Source organism: Bombina bombina, chromosome 2 (assembly GCF_027579735.1).
Source record: "Bombina bombina isolate aBomBom1 chromosome 2, aBomBom1.pri, whole genome shotgun sequence".
Lineage (NCBI taxonomy): Eukaryota > Metazoa > Chordata > Amphibia > Anura > Bombinatoridae > Bombina > Bombina bombina.
The window spans coordinates 582,907,449-582,930,824 of record NC_069500.1 but is presented as its reverse complement, the minus strand read 5'-3'; the positions used below and the strand labels follow the sequence as shown (position 1 = coordinate 582,930,824).

General features: G+C 35.5%; 1 protein-coding gene across 1 annotated transcript in view; it reads right to left on the bottom strand.

Annotated features, from left to right (window-relative positions):
• Positions 1-12,636, bottom strand: part of LOC128649288 (guanine nucleotide-binding protein subunit alpha-14) — a 498,314-nt gene extending 485,678 nt beyond the window's left edge. Inside the window, exon 1 of the mRNA XM_053702479.1 lies at positions 11,999-12,636. Within this exon, the coding sequence (XP_053558454.1) occupies positions 11,999-12,119 (121 nt within the window). The 5' untranslated portion in view covers positions 12,120-12,636. The remainder of the gene's footprint in view (positions 1-11,998) is intronic.
• Positions 12,637-23,376: the final 10,740 nt, after the last annotated feature.

Below are 23,376 nucleotides of genomic sequence, written 5' to 3'. Positions count from 1 at the left end.
ACTCAGCCATTGGCTGCACACTCTAGTGACCTATTTATATCTGTCCTAATTGGCCACAGCAGAGAAGGTAACCCAAGTTACAACATGGCAGCTCCCATTGATTTATAGACACTTAAACTTTACGCTTAGTTTGTCAATATTTAAATAGCTAATTAAACTTTAAAAAAAAAAAAAACACACAAATACATCGACATGTTCTTCTCAGACTAATATTTTCTTTGAATGCATCATTCTATCTAGCATTTAACGTCCCTTTAATAATTACTTGAATGGCCAATTTGTGAAATAGCAAAATTGGTTGTGAACCATAGACTAAATCTGTGTTTACTTCTTGAATGTTATACAGAATATTACATCAGTATGCAAAGCTATCCATCTCACGTTCAAATGATGGCATGCTACAAAGAAATTAACAGTACACAACAAAGCTATTGAAATTAGAGACATTATGAATACTGTTTTTTCGCTTTAAAAAAAAAAACAAAAACAACAACCACAACAACAAATAATAGAGGTCTGTATTTTTTTTTTTTTTTAACTCTGTTTACGTGCTGCCTTCAAGTGTCCTAAGGTCTTACATTGCCGCCGGAATCTGCAAACACCTATCTAAACCCACTAGATGCTCATAAGAATCCAATCTTGGATTTACAGAAAGGCTTTGATGTAGCTTTTTTGTTCTTTAAAACATAAAACAATCCAAAATGTATACTGTTAAAATAGTATGCTTTAGTTTTATGTTGACTTTATGTCCCTTTAAATTTATAACCCTTTCTGTAAAAAAGAATTTCATTAGTGGGCTAAAGAATGCTGCTTTTCCGGAGTGTTCTTCCCTAACCCAGATATGCCAGAAGTCAATTTCAAGAAAAACAAGAAAACTAGTTTCAATTAACTCATGGGGGCTCCTAAGGATATACAATTCCTGCAATACACAACATACAACCGTAAATTACACTTCTAAGTGCATGACTTGTTGAAAACATGCAGATTTACTACAAAGTGTAATTTATTATAGTTTCCTTCTGTGGAAGACAAATTGAAGGCTCACTAAATACAAGTGGCTGACCTCTGAACAGAAGAGCAAAGTATATAAATTCTGGTAAGGCTTGAGAAAACTACATAAAGTGCACAGATTCTGTGAGTACATACACTATCAGCAGTAAATAAGGCTTCTTTTTTTCCATTGTAGGAAATCAACTCTATCACAAGCACTCAAGTATGTATTTACTGTTATATTAAGACATTCACTGGTATACAAAACTAAATATGACCCCAGAAGCAGAATCCCCCCCCCCCCCTCATTTTCTGCAATGAGATGATTAGCTAGTGAAAAAAATTCTGCAGGTCATTTTGAAATTAAATGCAATTTAACATTAGGAATTTACACTAAAGCACCAGCTCTATTGTAATGATTTGCTAGTGAATAAAGCATTTAAAGTTTTAGAATATATTGCATTTTGTTAAGTTTTTAAAATGTCTTATGAATAAATAAATTTGTTTCTTTTGCTCTTGGTCATCCTCAATAAATGCACTGCCACCGTTTTGTAGAGCTGATCTGTATTTGACTGTTTTCTCCAAACAGGGCTTCGCTCTGGAAAAACTTACATAGTGCAGTCAGAGCCCAGTGCTGTTTAAAGAGAACAGCCTGCTGTGGAGCAGTGCTGCAAAATGAAAGCGCGAACAGTTCATGCGTGTCCCGTTAGTTCCACAGACATGCTGCATTTTCCACAATGACATCTCAGATCACAACATGTTCTGCCTTGGGGAATATGAACCACTTTATTGGTGGAGTTGTTTGAATTTTCTCAGTCGGGGACTAATGAGATGCAGTGCTTGACACAGGTGAAGATATAAGACATGTATGTCCAACCAGATGAAAAAAGTGCCGCATATTTGTTTTCAATTGTAAGGCCAGTGATTTTTTTTAAATTATTTCCATCAATTTAAAGAGTTTTAAAAGTGCAATAGTAAAATGCTCTGTCTAATGCGTAGTTATTTGCAAGCAACAGAGCAATAGGAAAATGCTTTGTGTGTGTGTATCCCCAACAAAGTATAGTTAAAGTCAGACCATTGTATTATTATTGTAATACTTGCTGCATATAATGGGTTTTAACCCCTGCAAATGGGTGAAGTTGGCAATAGAGCAGCAATGCACAACTGGCAAATAGCTGGTTTGCCACTAACAAGAGGCACGTGTATATAGTCACCAATCAGCTCACAGTATGGTTTTGTTAGTCCTAAGCATACCTAGATATGCTTTTCAACAAAAACAAAACAGGAGAACAAAATAAATTTGATATAAGAAATAAATAGAAAAGATTTATTAAGATTAAAAATTGCATGCACTAAGCCATAAAACTTGAATTTTGCCTTTATATGTTTTATTAAAGATTGACCGTATTTACCAAAACACCTTGAAACATATGCATTTGAACAATACAGGAACCAGCAAAACGAAGCAAAAATTTTTGTGTGTTGCATATGGGCAAAGGTAGCAGATCTGCGCGGGAAGAGGAAAAAAAAAAAAAACACCACCACCAACAAAAAAAAACAAAAAACCACACAGATTATTATTATCAGTTATTTATAAAGATAACATAATAAACACAATAAAAGTGACCAAGTACAGCAAAGAGGTGAATTGTGTGTTGCATATGAACATAAGTAAAAGATTTGTGAAAGAGGAAAAAGCTTAGTTTAGACACCCAGATATAGACAGATACAAAATGTAACAAGTATGTGTAATAATTAAAAGGGATATGAAACAGTGTTTCTTTAATAAAAAAAATAAAAATAAAAAAAATGAATAGTGCGCTACAGTCAACAACAAAAAACAGAAATGTGTTTAAAGCAGAAAACTATTTTCTTGTAAAATAAGCACTTAGAAATTCTCTGTGTAGCCACTGCCTTTAGCAAGATAACAGAACTGACATTACATAACTAAGTTCTACATAATTTTTGCAGCAAGAGACCTCTACTGAACCATAAACTGACTGCAGCTAGAGCAGGTATCTTCTGGAAATCATATCAAAAGGAAAAGTTACTACTATGTCTTTCTGTAGAGACCACAGCCCACTTGAGGGGCTTTGACTGGATGCAACGGGCCCTGCACAAACGAATTTAAAAATAAACAGAACTAAAAAAAAGTAAAATTCTTTAAACATTGAGAATACATATTGTAATCATTTCTATTAAATTATAACCCACTGCTTATTTTTTTTTTATTACAGAAATAAAACAGACTGTTATATCCATTTAAACTAAATGCAGTATAATTTAATAATTGACAAACAATAACAAGACAGTGCAATATCACTTACTTTGAATTTTAAATTAGCAATATAATATTTTCTGAGAAATTTCAAATTTAATCCAATTATACCTCCCCCTGTATCATGTGAAAGCCATCAGCCAAATCACAAAACACATACACCTATATACTGTGCACGTTTGCACATGCTCAGTAGTAGCTGCAGCCACAGAAAGTGTGCATGTAAAAAGGAATATGCATGTTTTGATAACGGAAATACACTGCAAAGTTTGTGTTTTTTTATTAAAATTGCAAGCTTTATCTGAATCATGAAACTAAGTTTGACTTTAGTGGCCCTTTAATCTAAAATGCTTACTTGAATGTAATACTTCTACTACCTGTGAGCCCAGAGAACATTTTCTTTTACATAATACTTTCCCAAATTCAATACCACAAGGCCAGGCAGTAGAAGTGGGAAGATTTGCCGCTAATGCAACTGTATGTCACACAAATGAATGATGTGCACTCACTGACAATAACACCACAGCTGAAAGGACACATTGGGCTCCATGTACTAAGCAGTCAGCGAGCTACCCGCAACAAATCTCGCGTCAAAATTCGCAAACTGATATGTACAAAGCCGTCAATTATGTTAAAACTCGCATCTTTAAAATTGCGAGCGTACTTATCCGCCAAACCTCGCTACCGCTCCATTTTTCACTGTAATTAGACACATTTGACCACCAACTCGCCAAAAACGAATGTACTAAAAAATCTATTTGTCCACTCGCTACAATTTCCGCTCCCACCTCGTTATTTTTGCCTCGCCACCTTTTAGGTGGCGGGCAAGGTACAAAACAATAGGAAAGTCAATCTAGACGCCAGTCTAGACATATATAAAAGGCAGTAATATCAGCATTGTACTTACAGCATAACTGGCGTCTAATTTGTCTCTCATTTCCATGTACATAAATTGCGCCCAATTTGTCGACTGTAATTAAAGAGTAATCTATTTAAATTTGTATTGTATAGTTGTCAATCTTTATAATTATTTTTATATTAATATTTATATATTATCAGATCCAGATGAAGCCATATCCAAATTGTAAATAAATATTACAAAAATAACGCTCTGTTATCACTCTTCAAAAAATTTTGAACAATAATAAAGTTGTTTAGATAAGTTGAACTTTTATAGGAGCAAAATTCTATTCCCGCGACTACTATGATGTTCGTGACACCTTGCATGTCACGTGTTAATAATTGGCCAGACAATTCAACTGAAAGTTAAGTACCATCAGCTTAGTCGCGGCGAGCGAGGCGTCAAATTTATCAACAATCCGCAACTGCTCGCGGCGGGCTAGACTTGTCTATTTATTGGGGGAATATTAGTACATAGCGACAGCGGACACCATTTCGCCCGCGGCGAGTAACGGCGAGTTTATCCGCGTCTACAATGACGGATGAATTGACTGCTTAGTACATGGAGCCCATTGTCTTGTACACACTAGAAAAAAAAATACCTAGAGAATTGCTAGAGCAAGTTTTTGTCACATTGGTTAAATGTGATTTTATAAATCAACTTCATTCAAAGATCAAAAGGGTTCATACATTTTGTTTACAGTACACACCTTATATATATTAAGGACTCTGATGAGCAGGTCTTTGAACTAAAAGAGAAAAGGTCAAATTATAGATAGTGACAACTGCTACTTTGTGGGATTCTATTTGCTATCGTAAAGGGACATGCAACGCAAAATAATTCCCATGAATCAAATAGAGCATACAATTTTACACAATTTCTCAATTTACTTCTACTATAAAAAAAAAGCTTCATTCTCTCTTGGTATCCTTTTCTGAAAAAACAGCAATGCACTAAAGGGAGCTAAATGAATACATCCAGAGAGACAATGGTAAAAGGCAAATATGTGCAGCTAGCTTGTAGTAATGCATTACTGCTCCTAAGCCTACCTTGGTATGCTTTTCAACAAAGGATGTCAAGAGAATTAATCAAATTAGATCAATTGGAAAGTTGTTTAAAAAAAAAAAAATTGTATGCTCTCTGTCAAGGGTTTTCAAAACTGTCCTAGGCCTCCCTAACAGGCCAGATTTTCAGGATTTGGTCGAGAGCAAGTTAATAATGTTTACTAATCAGCTAATTCATTCAAATATATATTATGATAGGCAGGGGATTTCAAACCTGTCCTCAAGACTCCCTAGCAGGTCAGATTTTCAGAATATCTGAACTGGAGCAGTTAAGATATTCTGAAAATCTGGCCTGCTAGCGAGACTTGAGGACAGGTTTGAAATCCCCTGCCTATTATGAAATATACATTTCAGGTTTTATGTCCCTTTACAAAGTCATTAAATAAAGGGAAAAAAAAAAATAAACACACCATACTTTAATTTTTTTAACTCACTAATTTACATTCTGAACCCTTTTTTTTTTTTTTGGAAGAGGGAATTTACAGGTACAATGAACATAAAATTACAGTCATGTCATCAACCTAATGGTATTATAGCAAATTGTTACATTTGAAAGCAAATAAAAAAATACAACAATTTGTGAAAGCTGCATCTGTAAGCTATTCTAGAGCAGCGGTCGCCAACCAGTGGTCCATGGGCCACTGGTGGTCCATGAGAAGATGTTGGTGGTCCTTGACACCATCAAGCAGGAATTAATCTCCTCTGATGGTTTCACCCCCGTCATGCCGCAACTCCCTACAATGCCTGGCTGGACATCAGTGAAAATTGACGGAGGAGTTAAATTACAATCTCCCTATGCACGTAGCTAGATTGGCGCACTGCTCAGAGGAAGATGCTTCCATTCTAAAGCCAGCAGAGGTTGGTATAGTCTTGGCTTGAAATAGTGGAATTAAATTATATAAAAAAAATGGAAAATTCCTAAAAAAAAAATTCTGTTATATTTCATTTATTTTCTTCCCTTTACCTGTCTCTTTGTAGTAGTTTTTCTAATTCCTTCAGATGGACTTACATCCCTGTTTGTCTCCCCCCCCCTTCTTTTTTTTTTAATTAAATAATAATTATTTTTCATTCTAATAATTTTCCCACACTCAAAGCCATTCCTCCTGAATTCCAGTAATTGCCATCCAGCAGATCAGCCATATCCCTCCAATATTATAGTAATTGCCAATAACATCAGTCGTGGTAAGCTCACATGCATATTGAGAGATTACTGATATAAACTTACATTTATGACTCCAATGTCTGTCCATGATCATAATTAGTTTTGAATAATTCCTAACTGGGGAGTTAACTTGGAAGTCTTCTGATCCTTTTAAACATAATTCTTTTTTTCCCCACTTTCTGCCTCTCTGTTTCCAGCTGAAAAGTTGGCACTCACCCTTCATCTCATTTGGAAGTATGCTCTTCTTAGTTCTGTCATTCAGTTAGTTAATTCCAAAAAATAATTCTTAAAAATGTGTAAATATATACATAATGTAAAATTAGCTATGGTTATACTAGTTATGGTGTGTGTGTGTGTGTGTGTGTGTGTGTGTGTGTGTGTGTGTGTGTGTGTGTATGTATGTCACACACACAACATATGCAAAATCTAAATATATATTTAACCATTCAGTTGGCAGAAAGACTTAACAAATCTGAAATAGGGCCGCTTCTAGAGTTTGTAAGCTAATAAAGCTAGATATAATATAAGCTTAACCTGCTAGTCTGTAAAAAAGTAAAGCAATGCAATAATAAAATAATAAAATAAAAATAAAAAAGGAGCAAACAGCAATGCAATTACTGATCCTTATATTAAGTTTACTGGCTCCCTATTGGGCAATAGATGGCTTAGAAGCATTGATTTAGGAAATATGGCCTTAGAAGGAGTAGGTAACAGGTGTGCTACATTAAATGATGCCAAAACATATAGGATTTAGATTTTTTATGAGAGGGGGAAAGAGTGTAAAGAGAAGATATGGCCTGAGAGAGAAGGGAGAGAGTAAAAAGAGAGATTGAGGAGGAAGTTGATAAAGATAGTTAAGAACGAGAAGGGAGAAAAAAAAATAAAAAAAAAATAAAAAATTTAGGAACCTTCTTTTGGGATAGATATGTTCTGATTACCCATTGATAAAGATACCAGCCGGTATCGAAACATTTGGGGGAATTGTTAATTGAAGCTGGATACCTAATAAAGGATATTTGATAAGACCGGAGAGTGAAGCGTTTTCTCTACCTTCAGGGGTTGAACGGATATTGCTATATATGTTTTCTACGCAGCACCCCGGCGGATGCCTTGTGTCACAGTGAGTGCACCTGTTTGGATATATATATATATATATATATATATATATATATATATATATATACACACACACACTTCCATAACTGTCAGCACTCTCTATGTTCAACAACATCCTTTTTCTCTCCAGCAGTTGTCTTCCCCAGAACCTCTAGTTGATATCTCTTACTGCTATAATTATTTCTGTTAATTAATTACTGTGTGTAGCATTAAATGTGTTATGGTATAAAATAAAAAGACTATTACAAAATGTTTCACAATGGCTAAACATAGGTGAAGTAGTGGGTGTGGATGGGATTGTTAGTTTCCTGGCTAGTAGCTTAGGACTTGAACTTTTGAGATAGATAGAGCAAATTATTAAGCGACAGCCCAATATGCAGAGGTTGTGGTACTATCACCTGTGTATAGCATTGGTCTTCATTAGCATAAACATAGAAAAACTTTCTAAGCTAATTATATAGTAAGACTAAAGAGAAAAGCCTCAGCTTACTCTAATAAAGGGCATATAATCTATGTGAAAAAATCATCTGCAAAGCATCAATGGAGCACTAAATGCAACTAAAGAAGTTTAAAAAAAGGGACACTCAAGTCAAAATACATTTTTATGATTTAGAAAGAGCATGCAGTTTTAAGACACTTTTTAATTTACTTGCATTATCAAATTTTGCAGTCTCTTTATATTCACACTTTCTGGGGAACAAGATACTACTGAACATGTGCACAAGCTCACAGGGTATACTATACTAGTCTGTGATTGGCTGATGTCTGCCACATGATACAGGGGCTCGGAAAATAGGAGAAAAAAAATAAGTTGACAGAAAAAAAAAAAAAAAATCTACTGCTTATTTGAAATTCAAAGTGCTATTGCAGTCTTATTATGTACTTCTACTGCATTGAATGGTCCTACATTAACCAGACATAGCTAACCAATAGAGAACAGGTAAATATGGTTACATTGGTTTACTTAATACACTAACCAATGAGAGAAATCTAAAAGAATCCTGCCAATCTCTCACAATAAACAATCCACTAAACAGTGTCAACAAACATATGAGGTATCTATGTGTAGCAACCAATCAGCAGCAACTGAGCATATCTAGATATGCTTTTCAGGAAATAATATCAAGAGAATGAAGCAAAATTAGATAATAGAAGTAAATTATAAAGTTGTTTTAAAAAAATGGTATTCTCTATCTGAATCATGAAATAAAAAATTGGGGTTTAATGTCCATTTAACTATTTCCTTCATGCCTTTGTGGGTTTCCGCCGAAGCAATTATCAAACAGCTTTTGAAGTTTTAGGAAAGACTCCTCCAGCAGTGTTAATAATGTCTACTCCACTGTTCTCTCCATTGTGGATAACAGTCAAATAGTTAGCTTCAATGAATATTCAAGTGAGATCCTCTCACTGAAGAGTCTGCCTTAGGCCTCAACACTCCAGATCAGCCAGCAAAGGTAGAATTCCCAATAATAAAACATCATTCCAATCAACTTGGATTTGCAGATTTAAGATGATATCAGTATGAAGTAAGTAGATGGTCTTGTAATTCACTGATAATAGGCAGATTATCTGTAATCCACTCCAACCAATATTGCAACCATTTAAGATGCTCCCCAGAGACACGCCCCCCCCCCTTTTTTTTAGTCAGTACATGAGAGAAGTAGGAAGTAAACCCTGCAAAATTCAGAACCATGACTCTCTAACAATCTACACTGTGATTGCTTGATTAGTGTAGGTTGTCATTTATATATCTACCTTATATGCCCACAAGATATGAGTCGAGAGATACTTTTAACGGGTTTATCCCTGGAATGAAACAATGCAAGTTTTGCCAATAAAACATTTGTTTTGTGTGCAAACCATTTGCAATGCAGTATACAAATATGAATATAGGCTCAAAAACATTTCAATAAATCCTTAAACCCACTGTACAAAGAGAAAATTATATTTAAAACACTTTAAAAAAACAAGTTTTGTCTTAGTGTGTGCAAAACCCCCAAAAAATGTTTAGAAACTCTAAACAGAGGTTGCAGAGTATGCAGAGATTCCTGACCATCAATGGTATCATTATCCCATTTGGTTATGGATGTCAAGGAAAAAACAACTCAGTCATTTTCAGTGTTAATAGTCAGCAGAGGCTGTTCTCAGGATGGAATATCCCCAAACCATACCAGTGCAACTAGTATCCTGCAAAGATCACAAACTATTAGGTAACCATTGAGAGCAACAGGAAAGTAAATCCACAAATATTTTAAGAGGTTAATCTACTTCCATATTTTTGGATAGCACAAGCAGACTAACCAATGCAGCCTGTACTGTCACTGAATTAACACTGATAAAAGAAAAAAAAAATACATGGATTTTACAGCTATGAATATTCTCCTTACTATATATAGTTTTTAAAGAAGCAAAGCTAAAGAAAAAAGTGGGCTATATTCAATTATTTGAGTTCTTATGACAAGCCTATTTGCAAGGTAAAAAAAAAAAAAAAAAAAAAAAAAAAAAAAAGGTATAACCATTACCTAGAGCCAAACAAATAATAAAAAAAAAAAATTCTACATTTAGTTATATTAATATTATAAAATATTTCACATTCAGTTTCTCCTGCTCAAAGAGTCACTGAGAACATGTAGTGTTTAAAAGGGATACTAAACCCATTTTTTTTCCCTTTCATAATTCAGATAGAGCATGCAATTTAGCAACTTTACAATTTACTCCTATTATCAATGTTTCTTCGTTCTCTTGCTATCTTTATTTGAAAAGGCAGATATGTAAGCTTAGGAGCCAAACCATTTTTGGTTCAGAACCTGGGTTACGCTTGATTGGTGGCTAAATGTAGCCACCAATCAGCAAGCAATATCCATGCTGATACATTATTAATGGTAGTAAATTATAAAGTTGCTTAAAGGGCCACTGTAAGTAAATATTTTCTATGCCTGTTACTAACTAACTACCCCAAATACGCTTTTTATCAATAGCATTTCATTAACATATCTCTACCGTATATCAGAAATCTTGTCTGCAAATTTAATTGTTTTCCAAACCCACTCCTTTGGGTATTCTTTGCTCTGTACCAATCCGTTTACAATACCTAGGTTTCAAAATGGCGCTTTAAACACAATTTCATTGGTTTAAGTATTTTGAACATACAGTGCTGAAAATAGTGGGCAGGATAACGTGACATCGGGGAATAAAAGATATAACTTTTATAACGTTATGAAACTTCGTTTTGGAGAAAATATAGGTCAGTAAGTCTTAATTAATGTTTATTAACTTTAATATGTTAGTTGTTTAGCTTAAAAATTATAACAGAAAGTAATCCTTTAACTCTATCTGAATCATGAAAGAAAGAAAAAATGTGGGTTTTAGTATCCCTTTAACAAAAACTCCAATAGTTTTGTTCTGAGGAGGATATGGTGATTACAGATTATTGAAGAGGATGTTAAAAAAAAATATTGGACTGCTCTAAGATTCTTGCAAAAGAGATAGAGGAAGATATTCATTCTCTCTCTCTCTCACACACACAATAATTAGCAGCAAAAACATTAATAAACCTGTATTATCCCATTGAATAACAAGACCACACATTTTATGTTTTTTCAAAACTTGCCATTTTTATATTACACTTTGTAGGGGTGTGTCCTTTAAAAAAGTTTATATGTACCTTAGATTATAATAAATTACAGCTACTGTGTGGGACAAAAAAAATACAGCTTTGCACTAAATTAGAAAAAAATATACCTCTATATTTTTTTGTTTATTATACAGTTGCATCCCTATTTTGAGAAGAAAATACAATTATTAAAAAGTTAGGTGTAAACAGTTATATATAATGTATCCTTATCAATCAGTCATTAGTGCTGTATTATAAAACAACTTTTATTGTTAGATAAAAGTTAAAAAGTATGCTCTACATAAAATATGAAATATTTAAGGAGTCAAATTTTCCGTTGTATCCTGAAGTGCATTGACCTTAAAATGCTGTGAAGTTTGTCAGGCAGGCTAATTAAAACAGCCTATAGCTGAAGTAAAAAAGGCGGATTACAAACACACTACAACACATTGTACCAAATTCTAACCCAAACCCCTCCCTGTCCAACACAACAGCATATCCTTCACAACAAGGAACAGGGCAGGGAGAAAACAAGAGATCCAAAATACCGAAACACACTCTCCAAAAAGGGATCTGCACTAAGGCGGTGCAGAGAATCAGGTGCAGGGGAGGGGGGTACAGGTCCATTTCTCAGGATACTCTCCTGGCCTTTGATGTTGGAGATCAAGGTTCATAGCTAAGTGCCTGTGTCTTGTGACTCTCACAGTGACAGACACATATCTCCCAGTGACTCAACGACTAATCTAATTAATATTGCTGCAATAAGGTTTAATTCCAAAATGCTTAATGTGGTTCTAATTTAATTTCTAGTTAAATTGAATAATCAGAGTACTTACTAACAACCCATTACAGATCATTAACAATTAACACTTACCCAAGAGCAAGAGTTTCAATTCCCTTCGAGCATCTCTCTTATCCCTACGGAGTTGTCTCTCGATCTCTGCACTTATCCTCTGTGATTCCTTCTCCTCTGCAGACAGGCAGCAACCCGCCATGATCAATTAAAATATAAAAAATACTCAAAACTATATGTAATAAAAATTATATATAAAAAAAAAAGTCCACTGATTTTTCTTTTTGACTTGAGTACAGAATGCAATTAATATGCAGGCACCCCGGCCCTCCCTCTGTGAAGTGCACACAGCAGCGATCCCTTCTATATCAATTTAACAGTAACTTTTGAAAGTTTAGAAAGGAAGAGGGTAGATTGGAGTGAACAAAGCGAATGAATCCTTCGTTTCTTCCTTCCTTGCCCCGAGGATGTTTGCAGCCTCAGTTGCACAGCTTATCCCCTGCAGAAGACATGTGTGTGTTGTTGGAAGCCAGAAGTCTGGTGGGACCTGCAGGGCTGCTGAGGCTGACCCCAGCAATGATCAGCGAGGAGGGAGGTGTAGGGGGATCTTACAAGGAGGTCCTCCTTTCCAGGAAGCAGATGGACAGGAGCCCACAGAGAGGGAGAGGCGAGGGCTGGAGGTGGTCACTCAGCTCACACACATCCAGTGAAAGGCTTCTTTTTCCTGGAGTGAAAAAAGAGGAGGAGATTGGGAGGTCCGTTTCACATCTACCCTCCTCCTGTACTTGGGTTGGGCTGCTCGCACTTTGCCTGCCAACAAATACAATGAAAAAGAGAGAAAAAGAACTGCCTGCTGGTTACTAGGAATGATTTTACTTCAAATATCAGCACCTGAAGAAATTAGAGATGATATGAAGTGTAATTAAGTTCTTATGACTTGTACTTTACCAAAGCAAATGTAATTTTCACCAGCAAGTGAACCTGCATGGTTAAATGATTTGCTGGACATCCTATTTTATAGCATCGGACTATGAAATAAACACTGTATAAGCAACATTTTAGACGTATATCCTCAACAGGGCTTACATTAAAGCAACAGAAATGTCAAAATTGATAAAGCATGTGCGAATTTCAGTTGGAAATAGAAGCATTTTTGCAATATACTTCTATTAGTAAAAATGATCCGTTTTTTCAGCAGCATAGGCACATATGCTACACGTGACTGGTGCATCAGTATTCAAACACCATCCCTGCTCCAGTGGTCAAGTGTATTACATCTGTGAAGACTTGTGTTCTACAAGCCCCTGATGATTTTATGGGAAAGTGTGCTGTTTTAATACTGATGCAATGACCCTCACAGCATATCTGTGTATGATGCTGAAAAAACATAATTTATGTAAGAACTTACCTGATAAATTAATTTCTTTCATATTAGCAAGAGTCCATGAGCTAGTGACGTATGGCATATACATTCCTACCAGGAGGGGCAAAGTTTCCCAAACCTCGAAATGCCTATAAATACACCCCTCACCACACCCACAAATCAGTTTAACGAATAGCCAAGAAGTGGGGTGATAAGAAAAAAGTGCGAAAGCATAAAAAACAAGGAATTGGAATAATTGTGCTTTATACAAAAAAATCATAACCACCACAAAACAGGGTGGGCCTCATGGACTCTTGCTAATATGAAAGAAATTAATTTATCAGGTAAGTTCTTACATAAATTATGTTTTCTTTCATGTAATTAGCAAGAGTCCATGAGCTAGTGATGTATGGGATAATGACTACCCAAGATGTGGATCTTCCACGCAAGAGTCACTAGAGAGGGAGGGATAAAATAAAGACAGCCAATTCCGCTGAAAAATAATCCACACCCAAAATAAAGTTTAAATCTTATAATGAAGAAAATTGAAATTATAAGCAGAAGAATCAAACTGAAACAGCTGCCTGAAGTATTTTTCTACCAAAAACTGCTTCAGAAGAAGAATACACATCAAAATGGTAGAATTTAGTAAAAGTATGCAAAGAAGACCAAGTTGCTGCTTTGCAAATCTGATCAATCGAAGCTTCATTCCTAAACGCCCAGGAAGTAGAAACTGACCTAGTAGAATGAGCTGTAATCCTTTGAGGCGGAGATTTACCCGACTCGACATAAGCATGATGAATTAAAGATTTCAACCAAGATGCCAAAGAAATGGCAGAGGCCTTCTGACCTTTCCTAGAACCGGAAAAGATAACAAATAGACTAGAAGTCTTTCGGAAATTCTTAGTAGCTTCAACATAATATTTCAAAGCTCTAACTACATCCAAAGAATGCAATGATCTCTCCTTAGAATTCTTAGGATTAGGACATAATGAAGGAACCACAATTTCTCTACTAATGTTGTTAGAATTCACAACCTTAGATAAAAATTTAAAAGAAGTTCGCAACACTGCCGTATCCTGATGGAAAATCAGAAAAGGAGATTCACAAGAAAGAGCAGATAATTCAGAAACTCTTCTAGCAGAAGAGATGGCCAAAAGAAAACAAAACTTTCCAAGAAAGTAATTTAATGTCCAGTGAATGCATAGGTTCAAACGGAAGAACTTGAAGAGCCCCCAGAACCAAATTCAAACTCCAAGGAGGAGAAATTGACTTAATAACAGGTTTTATACGAACCAAAGCTTGTACAAAACAATGAATATCAGGAAGAATAGTAATCCTTCTGTGAAAAAGAACAGAAAGAGCAGAGATTTGTCCTTTCAAGGAACTTGCAGACAAACCTTTATCCAAACCATCCTGAAGAAACTGAAAAATTCTCGGAATTCTAAAAGAATGCCAGGAAAAATGATGAGAAAGACACCAAGAAATGTAAGTCTTCCAGACTCGATAATATATCTTCCTAGATACAGATCTACGAGCCTGTAACATAGTATTAATCACAGAGTCAGAGAAACCTCTTTGACTAAGAATCAAGCGTTCAATCTCCATACCTTTAAATTTAAGGATTTGAGATCCTGATGGTAAAAAAGGACCTTGTGACAGAAGGACTGGTCTTAACGGAAGAGTCCACGGTTGGCAAGAAGCCATGCGGACAAGATCCGTATACCAAAACCTGTGAGACCATGCTGGAGCCACCAGCAGAAAAAACGAGCATTCCTTCAGAATCTTGGAGATTACTCTTGGAAGAAGAACTAGAGGCGGAAAGATATAGGCAGGATGATACTTCCAAGGAAGTGACAATGCATCCACTGCTTCCGCCTGAGGATCCCTGGATCTGGACAGATACCTGGGAAGTTTCTTGTTTAGATGAGAAGCCATCAGATCTATTTCTGGAAGTCCCCACATTTGAACAATCTGAAGAAACACCTCTGGGTGAAGAGACCATTCGCCCGGATGTAACGTTTGGCGACTGAGATAATCCGCTTTCCAATTGTCAATACCTGGGATATGAACCGCAGAGATTAGACAGGAGCTGGATTCCGCCCATACCAGTATTCGAGATACTTCTTTCATAGCCAGAGGACTGTGAGTCCCTCCTTGATGATTGACATATGCCACAGTTGTGACATTGTCTATCTGAAAACAAATGAACGATTCTCTCTATAGAAGAGGCCATGACTGAAGAGCTTCTGAAAATTGCACGGAGTTCCAAAATATTGATTGGTAATCTCACCTCCTGAGATTTCCCAAACCCCTTGTGCTGTCAGAAACCCCCATACAGCTCCCCAACCTGTCAGACTTGCACCTGATGAGATCACAGTCCAGGTTGGAAGAAAAAAAGAAGCCCCCTGAACTAAACGATGGTGGTCTGTACCACGTCAGAGGGTGTCGAACAATCAGTTTTAAAGATATTAAATGAGATATCTTTGTATAATCCCGGCACCACTGGTTCAGCATACAGAGCTGAAGAGGTTGCATGTGAAAATGAGCAAAGGGGAACACGTCCAATGCAGCAGTCATAAGAACCTAGAATTTCCATGCATAAGGCTACCGAAGGGAATGATTGAGACTGAAGGTTTCGATAAGCTGAAACCAATTTCAGACGTCTCCTGACCAACAGAGACAGAGTCATGGACACTGAATCTATCCGGAAATCTAAAAAAGGTTACTCTTGTCTGAGGAATCAACAAACTGATTGGTTAATTGATCCTCCAACCATGTTCTTGAAGAAACAACACTCATAAAAAGCTGGAAAGGATCTTTCCATTGAAAATGAGCAAAGGGAATTGAATCCAATGCTGTTAAAACTTCTATGCATATATAGCAACTGAAAGAAATAATAGAGACTAAAGGTACCGACAGACGGAACCCAATACAAATTGTCCCTTGTCTGATAGAGACAAAGATAGTGACATAAACCATCTGGAAACCTAAAAAAAAAAGGTGACCCTTGCGTGAGGAATCAAGAGCTTTTGAAAAAAGATCCTCTAACTATGTCCTGAAGAGCAAGTGAAACATATGAGAATCCGCATCCTCAGGAAATAATCTGAATGAAAACAGAAAAATGAAGAATACGCATTTATTGTATCTAAAGAAAACAAATAATGCTATCAATGACCACAAAAAGGCAAAATAGTTTGAATAAAACTCCAAAACCCAGTTCCTAGAAAAGGAACTGGAATAAAAACCCCAGAAGATTCCAGGTCTGAGCAGCGCTTGAACCCCATGGGTACCCAGCCATGCCTCAACAGTATCCAAAATATATAGGACAGAAACACACTGAAAGAAAGTGTTAGCCTTACTGGAATAAAATCAAAGAAATGTGGACAAAATAGAACCAAATAAATTTCAAAGAAGTCTTAACCTGCCCCTTACCAGCCAAGCTGGAATACGGCATGTGCATTGCAACATTAGGGAGCTAATTTCGAACCCCAATTAAAAACATGTTACTTGGGAAAGAACTCAGGATTTGTTCCTTAATAAGAACAACCAAACTAGTATAAGCTTAAAGTTTTAGTCTTAGAACTCAATCTTGAAGCCCATAGTAACAGTTTAAGAATTGAATCCAATTAAAATTGATTATCTTAGAACAAAAGAAATATGGATTTTTTTTTATTTTTTAAAAAAATCACAGAATTCTTCTAGCTAAAATAGCTAAAGACATAGATTAACCCTCATTTGCGAATATATTCAATAAAATGAAGACACAAATGAAATCATTAGCATGATAGTCCAGTTTAAAGGACCAGTCAAAACAGAGGACTTGCAAAATGCAAAACAAGACAAATGCAACGGCACCTAGTCTAGTAAATGTTGTCCCTTAACAATGCTAAAATAAATCATGATCTGATACTTGATCTTAAAGTAAACAGAAAAAATGAAGCAATTGCAATATCAAAGGACCAAGAAAAGTACCTGAAACTAATTTTCCAAAAATAAGATACAACTATATAAAGGAAAATAAATACTATTTTGCTATAAAAACAATAGCATAATTAGTAGGAGTAGAGATAGCTCCAATAAATTGGAGAACCCTCCAAATTTAATTTAACTGCTGACAAAGAATATAGTTTAAAAATAAAAGACAATTCTCAGCCTATTCCATTCCCTAGTATGGGGAATTGGAAAGAAAACCTCTGAAATCACAGAAGAAAAAATAAAAAGGCAGAAATAGTGTCAGCTAGTCTTAAAGAACTAGTTACCTTAATATCCAAAATAATCAACACCTCTTCAACAAAGAACAAATGTACTTTAATAATAAAAAAATTATATAAAAAAGTAGATTTGTTAGTGTCAATATCTGATGAAGAGAATTTCTGAAAGAGAAAAAACATCATCAGAGAAGGATAAATCAGTATGTTGTTGGTCATTTGAAACTTCAATAATTAAAAAAGAAGTGAAAAAGACCTAAAAATCGTATTAGAAGGCACAAAGTCAGACATAGCCTTAATCAGAAAAAATATTTCTTATAAATCTTCTAAATATTTCTTGCACTTAAGAATGGAAATGTATAAAGCATAAATACTAATGGAATCTGCATGTAAAAGTATATCATAATAACTTATTACAAACCATAGCTAGAGATAAACATTTATAACATTTAAAATAAATGAACTTAGCTTTTGTAGAACTGAAACTCAGTTAAGCATTTTTCCAGAAGTGGCTTCTGACTCAGGGACAAACGGAGACATCTTGCAATATGTAATAGAAAAAACAACATATAAAACAAAATTGATCAAATTCCTTAAATGACAGTTTCAGGAATGGGAAAAAAATGCCAGTGAACAAGCTTCTAGCAACCAGAAGCAATAAATAATGAGACTTAAATAATGTGGAGACAATAGTGACGCCCATATTTTTTAGCGCCAAAAAAGACGCCCACATTATTTGGCGCCTAAATGCTTTTGGCGCCAAAAATGACGCCACATCCGGAACGCCGACACTTTTGGCGCAAAAAAACGTCAAAAAAATGACGCAACTTCCGGCGACACGTATGACGCCGGGAAACAGAAAAAAAAAATTTGCGCCAAAAAAGTCTGCGCCAAGAATGACGCAATAAAATGAAGCATTTTCAGCCCCCGCGAGCCTAATAGCCCACAGGGAAAAAGTCAAATTTTAAGGTAAGAAAAAAATGATTAATTCATATGCATTATCCCAAATATGAAACTGACTGTCTGAAATAAGGAATGTTGAACATCCTAAGTCAAGGCAAATAAATGTTTGAACACATATATTTAGAACTTTATATAAAAGTGCGCAACCGTAGCTTAGAGTGTCACAGAAAATAAGACTTACTTACCCCAGGACACTCATCTACAAGTAGTAGAAAGCCAAACCAGTACTGAAACGAGAATCAGTAGAGGTAATGGTATATATAAGAGTATATCGTCGATCTGAAAAGGGAGGTAAGAGATGAATCTCTACGACCGATAACAGAGAACCTATGAAATAGACCCCGTAGAAGGAGATCATTGAATTCAAATAGGCAATACTCTCCTCACATCCCTCTGACATTCACTGCACGCTGAGAGGAAAACCGGGCTCCAACTTGCTGCGGAGCGCATATCAACGTAGAATCTAGCACAAACTTACTTCACCACCTCCATAGGAGGCAAAGTTTGTAAAACTGATTTGTGGGTGTGGTGAGGGGTGTATTTATAGGCATTTCGAGGTTTGGGAAACTTTGCCCCTCCTGGTAGGAATGTATATCCCATACGTCACTAGCTCATGGACTCTTGCTAATTACATGAAAGAAATAGAAATAACTTTTGCTGGAAGCATTTTATGGAAGTATATTGTAAGCATGCTTCTATTTAAAATTGAAATTTATCCATGCACATTTTAATTTTGACCTTTCTATTCCTTTAACTACAATGCAACCAATTAATTTGCCTAGGGCTCCATTAAAAAATATTGCTGTATTTGTGTTGCTGCCTAGTCCGTTACCTAGAGGAATTATTTATTTCCAAACTTTTGCCCTATTATGTAACATTATCGAACAGAGTACATTATGTAAACTTTCCACTTATTATCAAGATTTTTGGGTGTCAATATATGTGAGTCTAGGTAAGATAATGAGCATAGGAAATAAGGTTTGGCAAACTTTGCTCAATGATTTCTGGGGCCCCAATATGCTATATTATCTAGGGGCTTTAAGGTTAAAAAAAATAAAATATATATATATATATATATATATATATATATATATTTTCAATGTGCATAAATAATGTTCTTTTATATGAATAATAGCACTTCACTTTACTATCTGGCTCCAATCCCTAAAGGGACATGAAACACAAAAAATGTATTTCAGATAGAGCATACAATTTTAAACAACTTTCCAGTTTTCTTCTTTTATAAACTTTGCTTTGTTCTATTGGTATCCTTTGTTACAAAGTAGGCTCAGGAGCAACAATGCACTACCGGTAGGCTGACCATATTGCCGCTTTAAAAAGGGACACATATAAAAAATACATATGTCAGGGCTGTTTTCAGGGCTGTTTAAAGAAATGTTTTGTATAAGAACCCTGACATATTTTTCATATGTGTTCCTTCTTAAAGCGGCAATATGGTCACCCTAACTACTGGGAGCTAGCAGAACACATCTGGTGAGCTAATGACAAGAGACATGTGCAGTCACCAATCACCACTAAGATAATGAAGTAAACTGGTTAGAAGTAAAATAGAGCATGCAATTTTTAACAACTTTCCATCTAAATCATGGAAGTTTAAAGGAATAGTCTAGTCAAAATTAAACTTTCGTCATTCATTTCGTGAGCCATATGGTCTCATGTTGCCATATATATAGTTGGTATAAATTGATCTGGTGTTTTCCCCTAACTGATATAACCAGGGTGGTCTTGTCTGAGGTCTGATGTGGTCACAAAGCTGCATACATTGGCTGCAGAAGACATTACTATGGTCTGGGGTCTAATATCTTTAGCTGTGGCCAACACATTACGTTGTTTTGAAATGTATTTTCTTGTTAAGAGTTTTCAACACAAAAATGTGAAGATTTTTTTTATTAACTGTCTGTTACATTTCTGCTGCACCTTTAACAAAGATTTACGGCAGTTCTCTCTCATTTTGCCATCTATAAATTGCATAATTACATGCACGTTGTGGAGAAGACATGACAATGTAAATAGACAGTGTTCTATAAACATTTCTCCCCTTTAATTTGTTCCAAATGATCCATTTTACCTGCTGGAGTGTATAAAATTGTTTACAAATAGTGTATTTACCTTTATTTTGGTATTTGAATTAGTTAATTTTGCTTGCTGTATCCAGACCTTTACTGAAAACTTCAATACTTACGTTTGGCTATGTAAACATAGCCAGAAGAAGAAATTACACTCCCAGTAGGAGGGATAAATAATGCAATGGTAATTTTCAATTGATCTCTCTAAGCATTTGACTTTGGTATACAGAAATAGATAATATAATATAGCATGTGTGTACAGAAAGTGATAAAATAAGTATATCTGTTTTCCCTGTAAGCTTAGCCCATTTTGATGGGTTGGGGTGTCAAAGAACAAAACCAGCTATTTCATATACACAAAAAACACAAACAAGCAATTTCTCATGCATTTTATACTCTGCTGTTTTACAGTACACTGTCACTTTTAAATGTAATTTTTTTTACTTCTGGGTTCTAGAAATGTGTAATTTCCCTCTGAATAGGTCCTCTTTCCAGACTGCAAAAACTCTACCAATAGAAATATATAAATCTGATAAATCTATGTTAAAACCCTTCCTCCAATCCTACCAATTCAGAAAATCCTACCACCCAACACAATCAAGTCATTAACTTCCTATGCTATAGCAATCATCCGAACCAGAAACCTCACTACCTCTTGCAGTCCACCCTCCATGTAACAACTTTACCTAATCACCAAAGAGGATAGAGACATTGAGGTTATTACACACATACACAGTCATCTTTCTCTCTCTCTTTCTCTTTGCCATGGCAAAAAGTAAGTAGGAGCTACTCCCACAGTATATAATGATTGAGATTATGCAGCCTCTGGCCAGGTCACTCTAGTCTCTAAAGGCTGTAGGGGGGGGGGGGTGCTAGCCTTGCAAGAGAGAGGTCAAGCTATATATAAAATATGGTGCTACCCCCATGTTATGGAATTTGGCAGCACTATACAAAATAAATAATAATAATACCCAAACCATGTAATCATGCACTGAGTATTTCTTGGATTGAAAACATTTTGACAACCCTGCCTGACCTTGACCTCATTTTTATTTGCAGCCAATATAACCCTCAAAACTTGACAGCTGGTTATTGTTGACAAAATCCTTCATCAGCATTTTAACTAGTAAAGACTACTATTGAATGTCCTAACCTTTAGAAACTTAACCCAGATTATATTATTGTGTTAAAGCGATAGAAAGGTCAAAATTTAAATGTGCATGGGTGCAGGGCCGGACTGGGAAATCAGACCACCCCTGGAAATTTGTATAGACTGGCCCGCCCCGCCCCCTCTAGCCTAACCACGCCCCCTCCCACCCAGCCACGCTTTCCCTTCAACTTATATAGCTGTCTGAGCACTGAGCAGCCTCTGCCGGCCGGCGGCCCACCGGGATTTTTCCCGGTATCCCGGCGGCCCTGCATGGGTGCATTTCATTTTGAAAGCATTTTTGCAATACACTTCAATTAGGGAAAAGGCTTCTAGTAAAAGTTATTATTGTTTTACTGGGGCATACGCACATACCCTTTAAGGGCTTGTGCACCAGTATTCAAACACCTCACCGTCTCAGAGAGTCAGCTGTGGCTTGTATAACACAAATTTTGACCCTACCTTGGTTTTGTTTCTTCTCTACTTGCACATTTTTTAACCTCACATACTTGAAAACCAACTTGACTTTATAATTTTATATTCGTCCTTTATCATTTAAATTAGTTGCTTTTATTATATGTTATGAGTTTACTGTATCACATTTAACCATATCAAATAGTGTGGAAATGCCTGATATTCCTTGTCATAGACAAAACTTGTAGTGATGGGTTTGATCCTGTCATAGCAAATAGGATATGATAATTACATTTGTTAATTTCTTACATATAAAGCTATATGATAATTACATTTGTTAATTTCTCACATATAAAGCTATATGATAATTTCATTTGTTCATTTCTCCCATATAAAGCTATATGATAATTACATTTGTTAATTTCTCCCATATAAAGCTATATGATAATTACATTTGTTCATTTCTCACATATAAAGCTATATGATAATTACATTTGTTCATTTCTCCCATATAAAGCTATGTGATAATTACATTTGTTCATTTCTCCCATATAAATTTAAGATTCAAAGTCTCACTGCAGTTTACAGAAACTTGTTTTCCGAATGGGTAAAAGAGAAATTAAATAAAACTCTAGCATACATCATTTAGTAAAATATATCTTTTAAATGAATGTAATTGGCATAAAGTGATAGCCAACAATAATGTTACCCAGCTAAGGAGCCGGACCATTTTTATTTTTTGTAGCCACCAATCAGCAAGCGCTATCCAGGGTGCTGAACCAAAAATGGGCAGGCTCCTTAGCTTAGATTCCTGCTTTTTCAAATAAAGATAGCAAGAGAATGAAGAAAAAATAATAATGGGAATAAATTAGAAAGTTGCTTAAAATTGTATGTTCTAATCAAGAAACAAATTGGGTTTACTATCCCTTTAATAGAGAAATATGAGATTTACCAGTAATAATGTTTCAATCAATCATACTTTCCTACCAATATTCTAAACCACTGATGCAATAGTTTTTACGCCCTCCTTGAAAATAGAAGCAGATAAGCTGCAGCTCTGGAGAGGTAATGAGCAAGGGAGAAAAACAATATCCAACCCTAAATCTAGCACTGTGTACCTGGATGTTTTTAGGAAATAAGTTATTGCTTGTGTGTTTTATAAAATTGCATGTGGCCCTTAGATGGAAAGTATACTTACGATATAATTATACAACTTTGCAATATACTTTCATGATTTATTTTGCCACTGTTTATGTAATTTTGCTTTGAAACAT